General features: G+C 49.7%; 1 protein-coding gene across 1 annotated transcript in view; it reads left to right on the top strand.

The window, feature by feature from the left end:
* Ephx2 (epoxide hydrolase 2) overlaps window positions 1-16,546 on the top strand; it is a 36,711-nt gene extending 20,165 nt beyond the window's left edge. The window contains exons 10-19 of the mRNA XM_041669942.1: window positions 1,105-1,131; window positions 2,116-2,201; window positions 3,671-3,782; window positions 9,094-9,168; window positions 10,549-10,582; window positions 11,802-11,904; window positions 12,588-12,657; window positions 15,651-15,731; window positions 16,103-16,161; window positions 16,333-16,546. Coding sequence (XP_041525876.1) covers window positions 1,105-1,131; window positions 2,116-2,201; window positions 3,671-3,782; window positions 9,094-9,168; window positions 10,549-10,582; window positions 11,802-11,904; window positions 12,588-12,657; window positions 15,651-15,731; window positions 16,103-16,161; window positions 16,333-16,411 — 726 coding nt within the window. The 3' untranslated portion in view covers window positions 16,412-16,546. The remainder of the gene's footprint in view (window positions 1-1,104; window positions 1,132-2,115; window positions 2,202-3,670; window positions 3,783-9,093; window positions 9,169-10,548; window positions 10,583-11,801; window positions 11,905-12,587; window positions 12,658-15,650; window positions 15,732-16,102; window positions 16,162-16,332) is intronic.
* The last annotated feature ends 520 nt before the right edge of the window (window positions 16,547-17,066 follow it).

Here is a 17,066-nt window from a genome sequence, read left to right as displayed (position 1 = left end):
ACTCACCCCACAGCTCTCAAGAATATGTCACCACTAATTTTAGTCACTTTGCTGTGGAGCAGGGCTCTTGAAGCCCGCCTCTCCCTCTCAGATTGTAATTATTTATCCCTTGATCAAGCCCATGCTCATCCTCCTCGTGTCCACTGTTTCTGCCTCTGCTAGCCGTCCTTCAACGCTGCTTCATAGATAACTGCCCTAGACCTCGTGAGAATGAGCTCACACACTACCTGCCTCCTCCTTTGGCTCGTCTCATTTATAGCACCATGTTCTCCATGTTGCTACAAATTCTTGATTCTACCCTTTTGTGTCTGACTTGTGCCCCTTTGTGTATGGGCCCCTAATTTTCTGCATTTTTCACCAACCGGGGGACACTTAGGTTGGTGCCATCTTTTGGCTTCCATGAATATGCTGCAATAAACATGAGTGGTTTTTATTTTAGATTGGGAGTCTGTGTTCTGTCCCATAAACCTCCTGCATGTTTATATTCCAAATTGAGAATTCTGGATGCAACATAGCAATAATATTTTTTAAAGTTCGGTGGTGTTTGGAGATGTGTCTACACCCAACCGACCCTTATATTGGTGGGGGGGGGCTTTTGGTGTGGGATTTAACCGTTGTAGGTCATGCTCTCAGGTGTAAGATGAAGTGGCTGACTGGGGCTGTATGCTTTCCAAGGTTCCTTAAGATCCAAGAATGATTCTCAGCTCACAGAGTCTGGAGAGGACACTGCACTCACTGTAACCCTCTCCGATGAGCTAGAACGTGAAAAGGTGTTTCCTGTAGTTCATCTGGGTGTGCCGCCCATGCTGCTGTGATCTCTAGGAGCTCCTGAATTCCTAGAAGTGAGGGCAGAGTATGAAGTGGTGTTCGTGTGTGCTTCCCCAGGAGAGAACCCATGGCTTCTATCAGAGACTGCAAGAGGTCTCGGGAGACAGAGGGAAAGCTGTGGTTCAGGAAAGGGCTCATGACATCATCTACTCAGTGACAGCCCATCACTTCAAAATGGCGTTTTCCCGAGGCTTGTCCTGACAGTGTGTGGCTTGTGGCAGGCTGTTTCTGTCCACCCTGCCCATCTGATGCCGAGTCTGTGTGCTCTGTTTTTAGGAGATGGTGTCCTTCCTGGATAAGCTGGTGAGTCTTTCCCTCGAGCTGATCTCTCTGGAGCATTCTGTGTGGATCTTGGTAATGAAAGGAGAGCTGGATGCCTTGGAGCTGTTGGTGACCATGAGCAGAGAGGACCAGGGCAGGGGGAGACATGGGCTTCAGGCAGGAAGGAGGAAGGGGTGGTCCCAAAATTAAAGATAGGCAAGGGGGAGGGTAGAGAGGGTGTTTTTGCTGTTCATTCAAGAAAGTGAAGGGAGATGCCTTTGTTGGCTTCCATCCAGGGAAGGGAACCTTGAATATCAGGGAAAGGTGTGGGAAAATAGTTCTTCATAGTTCATTAAAACTCAAGTCTCTTCCGACAATCTCAGATCAAACTCGGTCACAGGAATGAAAGTGGCCATGGCCACTGTGTGGCACACGTACTATTCCCGAGACCTCTCTGCCATGCCCTCTGCCTCATGGCATTGGCTGGAAGGGAACGCAAAGATCATAGGGCAGACTGGAGAGAAGGAATATTCTAGGCTAATGGCAATGGAGAGAGAGAACAGAGAGCCCCAGAGCAGTGCGGCCTAGCTTATTAACTGGATATACGATGGAGAGAAAGCCGGGCGACTAACTTCTGGTTCAGCAGTAGGCACTGTGCAGGAAACAGGGGAGGACGATGGCTGTCTGCACTCTATGGAATTGGGTCAGGAAGTGCCGTCTGTGCCTTGTGTTTGTGCATATGTGTGTGTGTGCGTGCAAGAGGGAGGGAGGGAGAGAAGGAGAGAGAGAGAGAGAGAGAGAGAGAGAGAGAGAAGGAACTTGTGGCTAGTGGTCCTGTCTTCCAAGGAAATTCAAGCCTAGTCATTTGTGGAGACTGAGAAGGGGTTGTATGTGAGAGGTGGAGCTAATAAGGACACATGCCTCAGAGGAGTGTCTGGGGGTTCCAGGTGGAGTCACTCTGCTGTCAAGAAGGGGCCTTTGCATCTCAGAAATCCACCCTCACCGTGTCTCTTCTTGTTTCTCTAGGGGATCCCTCAAGCAGTGTTCATTGGTCATGACTGGGCTGGTGTCCTGGTGTGGAACATGGCTCTCTTCTACCCTGAGAGAGTGAGGTAAGCAGCGTAAGGATTGGCAAAGCGGGCTGGGCTTAGAGTCCTGCGTGAACTGCTACAGGCACCTCGGCTCTGCATAACTTCAGGAAACAAGTATGTAACCGGGAAGGTGAACAGACAGAGGCGGGCCTACTGCACTCCTAGGAACAGCTCTGACCCCATGACCGACAACAAGGCAAGTAGTTCAGAGCCAGAGGTGCCTTGTGGGAGCACAGGGCTGGCTCTGAGTGGATAAAGGGGTGATAAGGGGTGATCGTGTCCCAGCATTAGACAGAAGGAGAGCATTCACCCTGGACCAAGAGTGAGAAAATGAGCCCTTTGGGTGTTGTGGTGCATGGCATATGATCCCAGCAGTCAGGAGGCTGAAGCAGGAGGATTATGAGTTTGAGGTCACCCTGGGCTACAAGAGAGTAAGAACAAGAGAGGCTTTCAATTCTGTCCTGAAGTGACCAGTGACAGTCATACCACCTCCTAGCCCTTGGTCTCTTCAACTACAAAACTACAAGCAGACCTCTCCTCCCCCATCCCTACTCCCTCCTTCCCTCTCTTTCCTGTTTCACTTAAACCAAAAATAAGAGTTTGATTCTTGTCTTAGTTAGGGTTCCCATTACTATAAAGGCACACCATGGCCAAGGCAACTCTTATAAAGAAAAACATTTAATTGGGGGCTGGCTTACAGTTCAGAGGTTTAGTCCATTGTCATCAGGACGGGAAACATGGCAGCGTGCAGGCAGGCATGGTTCTGGGGAAGGAATTGAGAGTTCTATATCTCCATCCGCAGGCAGCAGGAAGAGGGAGTGAGCCACTAGGCCTGGCTTGAGCCTCTGAAACTTCAAAGCCAGCCCCCAGTGACATACTTCCTCCAACAAGGCCACACCTGCTCCAACAAGGTCACACCTCCAATAGTGCCTCTCCCTGAGCCTAAGGAACCATTTTCATTTAAACTACCACAATTTTTAAACAATCAGGTTCACCAAAAAGTAACTGTATGAGCATATTACATGCTGTTGAAAACAAACCATGGGAATATAGCCATGAGCAGGATGTGTAGCTTAAGGAAGGTCATATGTGCTATTTTTCTCAATTTAGTCTCTTCCCAGCAAACATTTAGAAACATTTTACTGGCAGAAAGGAGGTTTCTACTGAATAGCATCAGACCTGAGACTTCCCAGCATGCCCTGATCTCCAGGTCCCCCCTTGTTCTGTCTCAGGCACTCTAACCCTTAGTTCTGTAGAGATTGCTTCTAGTCACTCCCAGAAGGGTGTGTGTGTGTGTGTGTGTGTGTGTGTGTGTGTGTGTGTGTAAGGCAACAGAGTGAGAAAACCCTACTAGGGTAAGAATGAAAACGCCTGAGTTCTAATCCCGTTCTCTCACTCATGGCCGGAGTGAGACCCGTGCGTGTCATTTCCCTTTCTGAGCCGTGTCCATCTCAACAGGCTCTTTGTTTTGATGTTGCTCATTCCTGCAGAGCCGTGGCCAGTCTCAACACTCCGTTAATGCCAGCAAATCCTGAGGTGCCGCCTATGGAAGTTATCAAATCTATCCCGGTTTTCAATTATCAACTGTACTTCCAGGAACCAGTAAGTGTGGGACGCCAAAGTTGTTGCCTCTCTCCTCCCCTCCCCTCCCCTCCCTCTTTCCCTCTCCTCCCCTCTCCTCTCCTCTCCTCTCCTCTTCTCTCCTCTCCTCTCTCCTCTCCTCCTCTCCCCTCTCTCTTCCCCTCCCCTCCCTTCTCCTCTTCTTTCCCCTCCCCTCACCTTCCCCTCTTCTTTCCCCTCCCCTCACCTTTCTTCCCTTCTCCTCTCCTCCCCTCTCCTCTCCTCTCTCCTCCCCTTCCCTCCCCTCTCCTTTCCCCTCCCCACCCCTCTCCTCTCCCCTCCCCTCTCCTCTCCCTTCCCTTCCCCTCCCCTCTCCCCTCCTCTCCTCTCTTCTCTCCTCTTTCTCTTTTTCTCCCTCTCCCCTGCCCCTCTCTCTTTCAGATTAGTTCTGCCCCTTAAATATTCTGAGGCATTAATTAGAAATGACATTGCAAACAGGCTCAGGCCTCCTGACCACAGATCCAGTATGTCCTTTGTGAGTAGGTGAACGTGTCCTATGTCTGTCTGGGTAGCGACTGGCTGAGGAGCAGGGGATGATGCCAGACTGGCTTCTGCAAATAGCACAGCAAGAACCGGACACTCTCTTGAAGTTGCTGCCCTCAGGCTCCTGCTGAGGACCTTGTACTCTGCTCACTGACAACTGAGTCTCGTGAAATGTCACCAACAGTCAAAGAGCCCCACAGCAGGACTTCAAGAATACTGGAAGAGTGGGGGTTTTGGGGGTACAGCACAAGTCCCACAAAGATGCCTTTTAAAGACAGCCCTGGACTGTGCTGATCCTGGTGATGGGGTCTGACACCACCTTTGACAGGAACTCTCTGGGCAGAAATCACAAGAGTCCGTTCACAATGCACTCTAACCAATGAGCAACACAGCCCAGCACCAGCTGAACTGGATTGTGGGAAGACTTCTGAACCAAGCAGGCACTTTGTTTGCCATTTCCATGGTTTTAGCAAGTCTGGAGTCCCCCACCCCCCGGAAGCCACTCTTCCTTCAGGACCTGCTTCCCTCCACCACCACCAAACAGCTCTGCGCCTTTGATCCTGCTGTTGCTGTGTGTGTGCTCCTGGCTCACCTTGCTCTTGCAGCATCTGTAGATGCCTGGGGTACTGTAGAGCTGAACCAATGCTATCAGGAAGGAGGATCCCACAGCCACAGGCAAGAGGCCACGTGCTGACCATGACCCTGAGCCCTTGGACTCTTGGAGAGGTCTACTCATTTGGTTCTGCACATTGTGCCTCTTGAGGTGGGCTGACCCTCGGTCTGTGCCCATGCAAGGAAGATGTGGAGACATTGATCATCACCCCCACCCCCATGCTGAACTTGCAGTTGGAGGTTTCTGATGAAAGCCATGTTAGCTTGTTAATTACGAGCCCACTCGTTTGTAAGATTCAATTACAATGGAAAATCGATGGACGCCTTCTGCGAGGTGATGGATGCCAGGCAAGAAATAGCAAAGGGAGGCTGTAGATCGCAGTGATGGATGACAGCCTGCCCTGCCTGTGAGTCGACCTCGGTCAGGATTCTTATTTATTGAGAGCCGACCTCACCCCAAAGCAGCTGCTGTTGATGAGCACAGGGGCGCACTTCAGTGTCGGGGGCCTGCAGAGGACTCCACAGAGCTTTGACCTGGCGCTTAGGAGAGTAAACAGATGCCAGGAGGTGGTCAGACTCAGAGAGCGCGTGGGTAAATAGCTCTGCCCACTGACAGGAAAGTCCATCCTGAGGACAGGGAGGGGTGTAAAGGTGAGGGCCAGAGAGGAGGGGATAAAAGGGCTTGTGCTCCTGGGCATGCGCCAGCTGTGTTATCTTATTCTAGTCATCAAAGAGAAAGGCTGCATTTCACAAGGGCAAGGTAAGTGTCCTGACTGCCCCTTCTGTGCTCCTGAGCCTAGCATTAAAGGGTGGCCTTTAGAACCCAATGCACGGAGCTCAAGCCCCAGTACTGACTATGACCTTAGCTCTCCGAGGCCTGGGTTGGTCTGTCATGCCACATGGGGGTTCGTGAGGATGCAAAGAGCTGCCTGTTTCTTATCGTGCTGACAAGACACACAGGCTCGGCATGGCACCAAAATTGCTGAGTTTTTTTTTTGTTTTCAGTATTATCAGGAGATGCAAACCAGTATGGTCAGCTGCAGCCTGAGGAGTGAGGACTTAGGGACCTTAGAATTTCTCACCTGGTCAGAATGAAACAGAGTTGGGATTTATCAAAAAGAGACGTTCCGAGGGAGACAGCTGAATGTCTATACATAGTCACAAGTGTAATTTACAACCGGCTCAAATATTAAGCGGACTTTGAAAAGTAAGTTTCAAGCCAGGTGTAATTGCTCACGCCTTTCATCCCAGCACTCGGGAGGCAGAGACAGCTAAATCTCTGTGAGTTCGAGACCAGCCTGCTCTACAAAGTGAGTTCCGGGACATCCAGGACTACACAGAGAAACCCTGTCTCAAAAAAAATTAAATTTCAAATGCTTTTATGAAAATGATTTGGTTACTCCTTCCTCTTATCTTTAAGAATGCCCTTCTGTCAGTGACACTGTGAGGTGGGCTGTGTAGGGCATAGTCATGTTTGTGAACGACAGAGACGTGGAATAGCTTAAGCTTGAAGACTGCATTGAGGCCCTAGGTAGGCAGGGTCTTTTAGCTGGCCTGGCACTCTCCCTTGGGCTGTCTCTGAGAGAAGGGGCATTTTCACCTCACCGTGGGTTTTGGAGATTGATGTTTTTGTTTTTGTTTTTGAGAGAAGGGGCAGCTTCACCGTGGGTTTTGGAGATTGATGTTTTTGTTTTTGTTTTTGAGAGAAGAGGCATCTTCACCATGGGTTTTGGAGACTGGTGTTTTTGTTTTTGTCTCTGAGAGAAGGGGCAGCTTCACCATGGGTTTTGGAGGGTGGTGTTGTTTTTGTTTTCTTGGGTGACATTCTTAACTCTCAGCCAAAGAGAACTAGAAACCAGGGTCTGGAGTGAAGGTCTCTTTCCTCTTTTCTGCCCCTTCATTTTCTCTGTCTCATCCTGTCTCAGGCTGCCCCACCCCCTTGCTCCATTCTCACGTTTCCTTCCTACTGAAGAAGCAAGGTGTCAATAGGTGTCCAGAAAAGGCTCAGTGGATGGAAAGCAGAGCAGGTAGGAGCGGAAACTATATAAGGAAGGAATACGAAGGGGATGTTGACTCCAGCTGGGTTTTCAAAAATCGAGTTTTTTTGTCCTGTCCCTGTGTGTCTGATGGGAAGGTCACCTCCTTTTTCATGTGGCAGCCGTGGTGGGGAGAGTCTTTAGCCGTAGGCATGCCCTTGGTGTTGGTCCTGTTTTGTGCTAGTTTTATTCCTGGGCAGCTGTAGGAACTGTATGACATCATCAGCTGTGGTCAGTGTTGGCCAGTGCCGAACTGTATGACATCATCAGCTGTGGTCAGTGTTGGCCAGTGCTGAACTGTATGACATCATCAGCTGTGGTCAGTGTTGGCCAGTGCTGGGCTATTTATGCCTCTGTGACCCAGTGCGACCTTCTGCTCCTGTTCTGCATCAAGACTTCACGTTGGACTGAAACTCATGGGTGCGTGGTGGATGCCAGATAGCACGTGACATCCTCTGCACTGAGCAGGCACCATCGTTAGCACCTGGGGTGCAGGCACTGGAGATGTTGGTAAAATGAAGTCTGGTTGTGTGGAGCTCCTGGGGACCTGCATCCTCAGCATTGACCCTAGAAGGGATGTTCCCAATGCCAAACCTGGAGCAACAAAGCCTGGGATCAAGCCTCCACTGAATTATGGAGGATTTAGCAAAAGTTGCAGTCTCTTGCCCAGAAAGTGTCATGCATACACCCAATTCTGTGGCAATGCCAAGATGTTCTAGAACTTCTTCTGAAAGATACCCTAAGTGTGCCTGGCTGTTTTATTCAGAGCCCCTCTTTCTCATCTTATTGGCCCAGGACTTGCTTACCGACTGGCTAGGCAGTGTGCTCCAGGGATACTGCTACCACCTTGTGATAACCGGGCTTACAAATGTGTGTTGCTGCATTCTGCGTCTTTGTATGGGTTTTAGACATCACACTCACGTCCTCATTCTTTCAAGACAAGTGTTTATCAGCTAAACTGGCCCTTTAGCCCTCTGGTGAGAGAGGCATTTCACATTCCAGACATAACATTCAACATGGCATCCATTCTCTAGTCCAGCAAGTCTGTGCGCCGGACTTTTTCATCAAGCCGGAATACCCTTCCTCCATCTGCACAGCCGAGTCCCACTCATCTCCAGGCCTGCTCCAGAGTTCTCCTTTCAGCAGAAACAAGCTGGTGCCTTTTGGATGATCGGGATGAACTGTCACTTCCTTTACCACCCTCCCTGCTACTTTATTCTCAGGGTGTTTGCCACCTGCCAGACTCCCCAAGAACCCTTTGCCACATCATGGAATTAAACAGCAGTCACAAGATGAGTTAGTGAACATGGATACTCCCAAGAAACGTCAGGTGTACTATTTCTGACGTGTGACTGTCTCTGCAGCGACCAATCCCTCATCCACATTACAGGAACATCTCTGCTTTGCCAAAAATAAGCTCATAGTTATGGTTGTTATATTTGAAAGGATGATACAGAGGGAAAGTAAGTAGAGGAGATATTGGGAGGTGTGGACCTCTGTGCTCCCTTCTACCTACTTATTCTTCATTCCTGCAGCCTGGCATCCAGACCACATGGTGTCAGAGAGCCTGTTGTAGCCTATAATAGATAAGCAATTATCTGTAATAACACTCTCTCGAGACAGAAGAACCTGGCAATTTGTTACCACCAAGGACGTGTGCCCCAGCTCCTGACAAAGGAAATTTGCTGCCCTGTCCTTGGGGAGACAGCCCTGATAGCATTCCAAAGGGCTGTGATGATTAGGACCCAATTGAAGAAGATGGCTGAAGTTACTACAGTCTAGTTGAGAACCGGGAAGGGAAGCTGTGGACAGAGACGTCTCACCGTGTGTCCTCTCGGAGCCTGTCTGCCACCTTAAATCTGGGTCATCCTCCTTGATTCCTGCAAATCATACCTGATTGCAGGAATCCCAGCATTATAAAAACAGCATTATCCTCAAACCCACCTCCCTGGAAGCAGCCGTTAACATCTTATATGCTATCTAATTTTTTTTCTAACACACATTTCACAATAAAATAAATTCCAAGGATTATAATTCAAACAAAACGAGGGCTGGGTGGGACAGAAGACCAGGGCCTCGTGGCCTTTGGTCACGTGGGAGAGCACTACAGTTTCCAGGGCTTCTTGACGTGATCTTTAACTTTGCTTTCTTGACTGTTTTAGGGAGTGGCCGAGGCTGAACTGGAAAAGAACATGAGTCGGACTTTCAAAACCTTCTTCCGAGCAAGCGATGAGTTGGTAAGAGATGGGAGATGGGGCACATGTATGTGTGTGTGTGTGTTTGCATATGTGTGCATGTGTATGCATGCGAGTATGTTTGTGTGTGTGCATATGTGTGCATGTGTATGCATGCGAGTATGCTTGTGTGTGTGCATATGTGTGCATGTGTATGCATGCATGTGAGTATGTTTGTGTGTGTGCATATGTGTGCATGTGTATGCATGCATGTGAGTATGTTTGTGTGCATTCGTGCTTGTGTGCACGCACATGTGTTTATGTTTGTGCATGTGTGCGCATTCGTGTGTGTGTGTGTGTGTGTGTGTTATAATTTTGGTTTATGACCTCCTCTTTAGTGACATTTAACCTGTAGCAGCCTGCTTGTTTGGACTTTGGACCCATTCTCTTGTCCTACATTCTACTGCCAGTACAAACCATGCTCACTTCTTTGTTTGCCTCACACCACAGGAGTTCCCTGCTCCCACGACAGTGTGAAATCAAATGTGCATGCCTGTGAAGGCAGGCCTCTGATGACGGAATTGGAGGGGGACCTTTCGGTTTGCTCTTAGTCCCGAGCTGAAGCAAATACATTTTCCATCTGCCTGTCATGGGTAGACTTTTTCGTTTTACCTTTTCATGGATGCTTCTGCACACTACGGAGCCCTCCCTAGGTTGTCAGATTGCCCCTATGTCAGGGCAGGGAGCCACTTGCTCCAATTCCCCACTTCCTATAAGTCTGAGTTCTCATCTCTTGTTCACACTGGCTGACAAGCCTAAGCCATTCCTCAGATCTGCAAGTGTCCGCAGCAGCTGGGGATGCAAGCTTCAGCTGGCTTCTCTGACCCTGAGAGGCCCCTTTGCTGCTTTTCAAGATTCGCGTGTGTGTTATAGGAGAGCCCCATTTGCTATTTCACTTTCTGTGATTTCGGTTATTCCTGGTTACCCATGATCCAACAATATCAAAAGGGGAAAGTCTACAGATAGTGTCTAAGTACAGTGTAAATTGTCCACCACAATGAGAAGTATAACAAAATCACCCATCAGCCTACCGGTGTGAATCTGCTCTCTATCGACACGGGGGGGGGGGGGTCTCATGACAGCAATGCTGTAAGCAATTATTCTACTCCAGCATTGGCTAACATTTCTGGTTATCTCGTGGTAGTGCCTCATTAATGAATCAAACATTATCATAGGCATTGATTACAGAATATGCACAGAGTACAGCATCCAGTGCCCTGTGCTTTCCTTGGTTTCCAATGCCTGTATATTTTAGCACATATCCCCACACAAAAGGGTTCTCCCATGGCCCTTGTGCACTGAAGGTCCTGTCATGGGGGTCTGAGTTGTCATCTTCTGTCTTTGCCTCATTCCCAACATCCTCCCTAACTTTTCTTCCCACAGGGTATGCTTGCTGTGCATAAAGCCACCGAAATGGGTAAGAGGTATCCCTGGGAGGGGAGGGGAGGAGTAGCAGGCCCCATCAGCAGAATGTTCATGGATGTCTATCCCTTCTACTCCTGAAGAAGCCCTAAGCTTGCCTTGCTGTTCTGAGCCTTGACTTGCCCAACAGGGGTCCCCTAAACAATTAATGATACTACCCTAGTCTGCCCTACAGGGAGCTGAGTGTCAAAGTCCTAAGATGCTTTGGGGAGTGTATCCGGGGCAATCCACCCCTTTCTGTAAGGACCCGTCCCAGGATGGAGTGGTGGCCGCTGTAGAGTCACCAGTGTGCATAAGGCAGGTTGCACTAGACAGACATAAATCTCCACTGCCCTTCCACCCTGAGGTTCTGTTCTGGTCACTCTTGTCCCCGCTCAGGAGGACCACCTTGACCATCCTGCTGGGTGGGATTTAACTGAAATCAGGTCTGGATTCATCCCTGATGCCCCAACATCCAGGACTGGCCCCACAAATGCTTGCTTCCCTCCTAGCATGGCCTCCTAGCCATTATTCATCTGCTTCTTTTACAACGATCACTGACACTCTGAGTGCTTGACCTACGACCTCTCATATGCCCCCTCGATGACAAATAGGCTGAACTGGGGTCTGACCCTAGAGGTCTTCTCCTCTGAGGATATCTGCCTCCTTGCCTCCCTTCTTTTCTTTTCGGTGCCATACTAGTTTGTTGATTCCATGTTCTGAGTACCCGGCTGAGGAGACCTGGGCTGTGGTGCTGCCCACAGAGAGCTCAGGGTGGTGCAGGGAGGCAGATGAGCAGTAAAGAAGTGAGATATGCAGATGGGGGCAGGATGCTCAAATGGGGCTAGGACCCAGCAGGGCAGGAAGCACCATCTTGGTTTCTTAAGACGTTTGACCTTGAAGCCTGGGGTGATTGCACCCTTTACTTCAAGGACTGTACAATGAAAATGATGTGTTTGTCCCTGAGGAGCCTTTAAGGGCGCTGCCAGGACACTGCATGCCTCTTAAGATGATATGAAATTCTATATTGAGAACCCCACAGAAAGGAAGATCCCAGCCCCATGGGTTGGTGTTCCTCCTGGCCAAGAGGAAGTCAGTGAAGAGATGGCAGATGGACAGACATAAAGACATACAATCCCTTCACTCCAAGTTCAGATGGGGCGGCCTGAGCTGGTAACACCAGCTTTAGAACCATTCAGCCCACAGCGGGAAAGGACACGGGTGTCTTTTTGCAGGGGGACTCCTTGTGAACACCCCAGAAAATCCCAGCCTCAGCAAGATTACTACTGAGGAGGAAATCGAGTTTTATGTCCAGCAGTTCAAGAAAACTGGCTTCAGGTAAAAAAGAAGGGAACCCCAGACAGGGGGATGGGGTGCTCAGCTGTTGGAGGATGGGGCAGTTACTCTCACCACAGCCCCTGTGGGCACCACAGTGACCTGTCTGTGATTGAATGCCCCCAGTGCCAGGAGGCTCACCACTTATGCTGGGCAGCTTCCTTTTGCAGGGGCGGGTAACTAGCTTGTTCTTTCTTGTGTTTATGGGTCCCCCCCCCCCCGAGAAGGCAGAGGTTTTTATTGATTTGCGTTTACAGATCCTCCAATGATCAGACAGCTCTGCATTCTGTCTTCTGAGAAGCAAAACCACGCAAACCCAAATGTGCACGCAGTTTGGTGCCTTTGCACCATCTCTCTTCCACCATGTCCCTTCCCACTGAGTTTCCTGGGGCAGGAGAGTGGCTTCTGGGCGTGGATGAAGATAAGCTGTAGGGTCAGCTTCTGTTGGTCCCCAAAGCCCCTCATAGGCACCAGCCTAGTGGCACAGAGTTCTTGCATTCGGCCTTGCTGAGGAAGCAGCAGGTGTGGATAGGAATCGTGTGTCTGGGGACCCCCGCTCATGCCCTGCGGCACTCACCCTCCCTGGCATAGTGTGTCTGAGTAGCATGGGTCAGTTGGGTCACTGCGGGCCAACAGTGGTCAGTTCCTGGAAGCTCACCTTCCTTACTGTCTGACCCTCTCCACAGAGGTCCCCTGAACTGGTATCGGAACACAGAAAGAAACTGGAAGTGGGGCTGTAAGGGAGTGGGACGGAAGGTGAGCACTGCGGCTTCCTCCTATGCACACAGACAGACACCCCTGACACACACACACATGCACACACACACACACACACACACACACCCCTGACACACACACCAGAACTACAGATACACCTCGAATGAAGACCCTACACACACACATACAAACCAGACATACACACACCAAACACACACTTTGCACACAGACACCAGACACGCATATACCAGGCTTACATACACACCAAAATCTCAAGAAAAGACACCACATACACACACACATATATACCAGACATGCACATCTTGCACACAGACACCAAATTCACACATACACACACACACACTCTTTCACCAGACACACGCATGCATGCACACACACATACCCGCCATATACACATGTGTGCACACATACACACACCAGAATATACACATTGACACCAAATACACACATATATGTACTGGATACATATATGTATACACGTGCATGCACACACACACAAGTCATACACACATATGTATGTATGCATGCACTTATATACATCAAACATACACACTTCACAGACAGACCCCACCACAGAGAGAGAGACACCACACACATACACACACACACACACAAGGTTTACGTGCACACCAACACCTCAAGCAAAGATACCAAAACCAAATACACACACACACACACACACACACACACACATACACATCAGACATGCGCATGTATACTCACATGCACTTATATACATCAAAAATGCACATCTTGCACACAGACACCAAATTCACACACACATATGCACCAGACACATGCATGCATGCACAGACACCAGATATACACACGTGTATACACACATCTCACACAGAGACACCACACACACATATGCACAAGACACACCACACACACACGTTGGCCTCACAGAGCTGCCTTTAAGGCTTCCTGTTGCTCCCACCTGGCAGGACCTGGGTCCTGCACAGGGACCTTGGCTTCTTCCTTTCCTCTGAGATTGGGGTGGACTCTACTTCCTGTTAGAGCTTCTTGCTGGTGAGACCCCTGGAATGGTGAGTTCTGGTACTGAGGACGAGCAGGGTCCTGGTCAGGTAATGACAACATTATATGGGATGTGTAAGTCTCCTGGCAGTAACCCAGGTCAGGGTCACAGATTGGCCAGGGTCCTTTGTGGTAGTGATAAGGACAATGACACCAAACCACAGAGACACGCCGAGTTCTTACACACATGTGACTTTTGCCTCTGACTGTGTCACCTTTTGGCTTTGTCTCTGACTTTCAGTTTCCTCATTTGTCTCTCAGGTGGTGGTTTTTAGCCTCTGGGCCCATAAAGAGAATGATTTTGCATCCTAAATGTTAAAAATCAAAACTTGCATTTTTTTTTTTTAACCATCACAACAACAGTTCAGGAACCAGGCCTTCATCAGCTCCCTCAAGAGCCCAGTGACCTCCTTCCTTCACTACGTACAATGTAGTGTTTACAGGTGGGCTTGATCTAACCCCTGAGTGACCATGGAAGGTCACTCCATCAGGCTGATGCTCCCTTGTCTTTTCTGCAGCAAAGTAACTAACTGCAAGACCAGCCAGTGTCTTCCTCAGAAAGCTGTGTGATCAGGAAGTGGCTCGATGTGCTCGAAGCTCTGAGAGAGGGTCCTGGCAGAGTAGTTCTTCAGTGGTTGTTCAGCTAATGCTCAATGTCATTGTCATCACAGTCATCTGTGACGAACACATATGGCTAAGCTGCAGTTCCATAGACCATAGTGGTCACGGTGTGGTGGGAAATTAGGAGAATGCTGTGGGCTTGACCAGGTCGTGCTAAGGCTGGATTTTAAGGTGCAATTCATTTCAGCCTCACCTTTGCACATCACAGGACCCGGAGGCGTGTTGAGAAGCATGGCATTCTGCAGAGTCCTTGGCTAGGCCAGGCTAAAACTGCTGAGAAGTGACGTAAAAGGAAACGCCAGGGGAATGGCGCATGCGTGTAATCCCGGCTGCGTCAGAGACTGGGGCGGGAGATCCCTACTCAGCAAGACCCTGACTCAGACTAAAGTTAAGAGTGGGGAGGCCACAGTTCCACGCAGAGCCCTTGCTAGTGTGTGTGTGTGTGTGTGTGTGTGTGTGCGCGTGTGTGTGTGTGTGTGCGTGTGTGCCTCTGGGTTCTACACTTAGCTCTGAAAGGAAAAAGACAGGAAGAGAAAATGATGAGCACGGAAGAGTGAGAAGAGAAACCGTGAGGCTTTCTCCTGCTTGCAGCGTCCCCGCGGTTCACTGTGTCTGTCAGTACACAGGAGGGGCTCATTTCTGTCCTTCTCGTAGCACACAGATAACTGTCATGGCTGTCCCCTCATACTCTTGGATCTTGACTTCTCCTTAAGAAGAGGGGTGGGGTGGGATTTCCCTTTATGTGTCTAAGTGTTTTGCCTGCATGTCTCTGTGTGCAGCGAATGTACACAGTGCCCTCGAGTGCAAGCAGAGGGTGACCCATCAGCTGGAAATGCAGTTACAAATAGTTGCCAGCTGCCATAGGGCACTGGGAACCAAAATCAGGTCCTTAGACTAGAGCATGGATCCTCTGGAAGAGCAGCAAGCGCTCTTAACCACTGGTCCATCTCTTTAGCTCTTGACATATCTTTTTAAAATCCAAAGGAGTCTTGTCCTCCATTAGAGGATCCCTAGCTTCCTTCCTGGTGCCATTAAATTGGTTCTTTGAGCTGAGATACAAGGTCAGTTACCCACGCACCTCCCCCCGCTCTCTCTCTCTCTCTCTCTCTCTCTCTCTCTCTCTCTCTCTCTCTCTCTCTCTCATACACACACACATACTGCATTACTAGATCCAAATTTTGATGACTCCTCCAATTAAAGTTTGGTGGAAGCAGAGCCAGGGCAGGACAAAGGTCTTCTCATGGGGTGGAGGTGAGGGCTGTTAGTGGCAGACGCCCAAGGCATCCTTCCCTAGGCACAGGTGGCTCCAGGGTGGCTGAGTGCCTGCTTCCCTTACTACCTGTTTTCCCCAGATCCTGGTCCCAGCCCTGATGGTCACGGCTGAGAAGGACATTGTACTCCGTCCTCAGATGTCCAAGAACATGGAAAACTGGGTGAGAGAATGGCCCCACAATAGTGGGCATCAGTGGCCACGGAAGAGAGCATAGGTGCCCAGGAGGGAGGCAGAAGAGGAGGACATCCCCAAAAGGCTGGATGGGGACCAGCTAAAGCTCTGCCCTGACCCAGCTTCACTCTGACATCCCCATCCCCTCCCATGACACTCCCTTTCCCTACGCTGATAAACTGCCATTCCTCAATCCTGTCCTAAATGATACAAGGGTCCTCCAAGAATGGTCTATGGACATCATAGAGGAAGGGGTCCCCTCCAGGATGGCGTCTGCTGTGCGTCACACTGACTCCAAACTGGCCCAGTTAGCATTCTGCCGCTGATCGTCCTGCATGGGGGGGGGGTGCTCTCTTTCAGATCCCTAACCTGAAAAGGGGACACATCGAGGACTGTGGTCACTGGACACAGATAGAGAAGTAAGGAGACTGGGTCCCTGGGTGAGGAGAGCATGATTCCCTGGTCACCTGGCCAATGAGCTTGGCAGGCTTAATTCTGCCCAGCTCAGGTCTGCCAGGTTGTTTCTCTCACGCTACCTTGGTGTGGGCAGTGGGTTCAGACAGGTCGACGTGCCTTTGTTTCCCTTCTAGACCTGCTGAGGTGAACGAGATTCTCATCAAGTGGCTGGAGACTGAAGTCAAGAATCCGCCAGTGACCTCCAAGATTTAGCCAGGAGCATCCTCTGCTAGGGACACATTTTGGTTTCTGGACATGGCCTTGTTCAGAATCAGGAACGTCGTTCTTTTGCCAGCCAGTGATTTTCTTTAAATAAAAGTGATCAGATGCAATGCCATCTTAGATCCAGGAGAAAGTGTGTGTGGCTAATTCTCTGAGGATGAGAGCACCATCGAGGAAGAGATCACACCCTGCCAGGAAGGCGGGGGCCCCCACCCCTCATTGGTAGCTTTGCAGTCAAATCCAACCCTGCTCCTTTTGAAGCAGCCTATTTGGGACCGTCAATAAAGCTAAGACCTTGGTCTTCTGGTTCTCTGTGTTCTTGAGACTCCGGGCAACTGCTTAGAGAGGGTACTGGGGACCTCTGAGTGCTAGCCTCGGTGTCCCTTCAGGATCGAGAAGAAGACTCACAGCAAGCACGGGACTTAAATCTGAAGGTGAAATGAAGTCTCCACAATGTACTTCTCTGCATCCGTTTCTTTATTCTTCTCCTGCTGTTCTCTTTCTGCAAAGTTTCCAGTTTATATACATACGCAAAACAAAGGCAGTTCTCTGAGCCTGGATGTCCCTTTATCTTTGAAGGTCCCAAATGTGACCTATATGAAAGACTCCTTTCCTGACTGCATGTCCTGTCAAATGGAAGATGGCT

This window comes from Microtus oregoni, unplaced genomic scaffold (assembly GCF_018167655.1).
Source record: "Microtus oregoni isolate MIOR12 unplaced genomic scaffold, Mior012 000001F_ref0000356, whole genome shotgun sequence".
In the NCBI taxonomy this organism is placed as follows: Eukaryota; Metazoa; Chordata; class Mammalia; order Rodentia; family Cricetidae; genus Microtus; species Microtus oregoni.
Note: the sequence above shows the minus strand (reverse complement) of the source record. Positions and strands in the feature narration are given on the sequence as shown.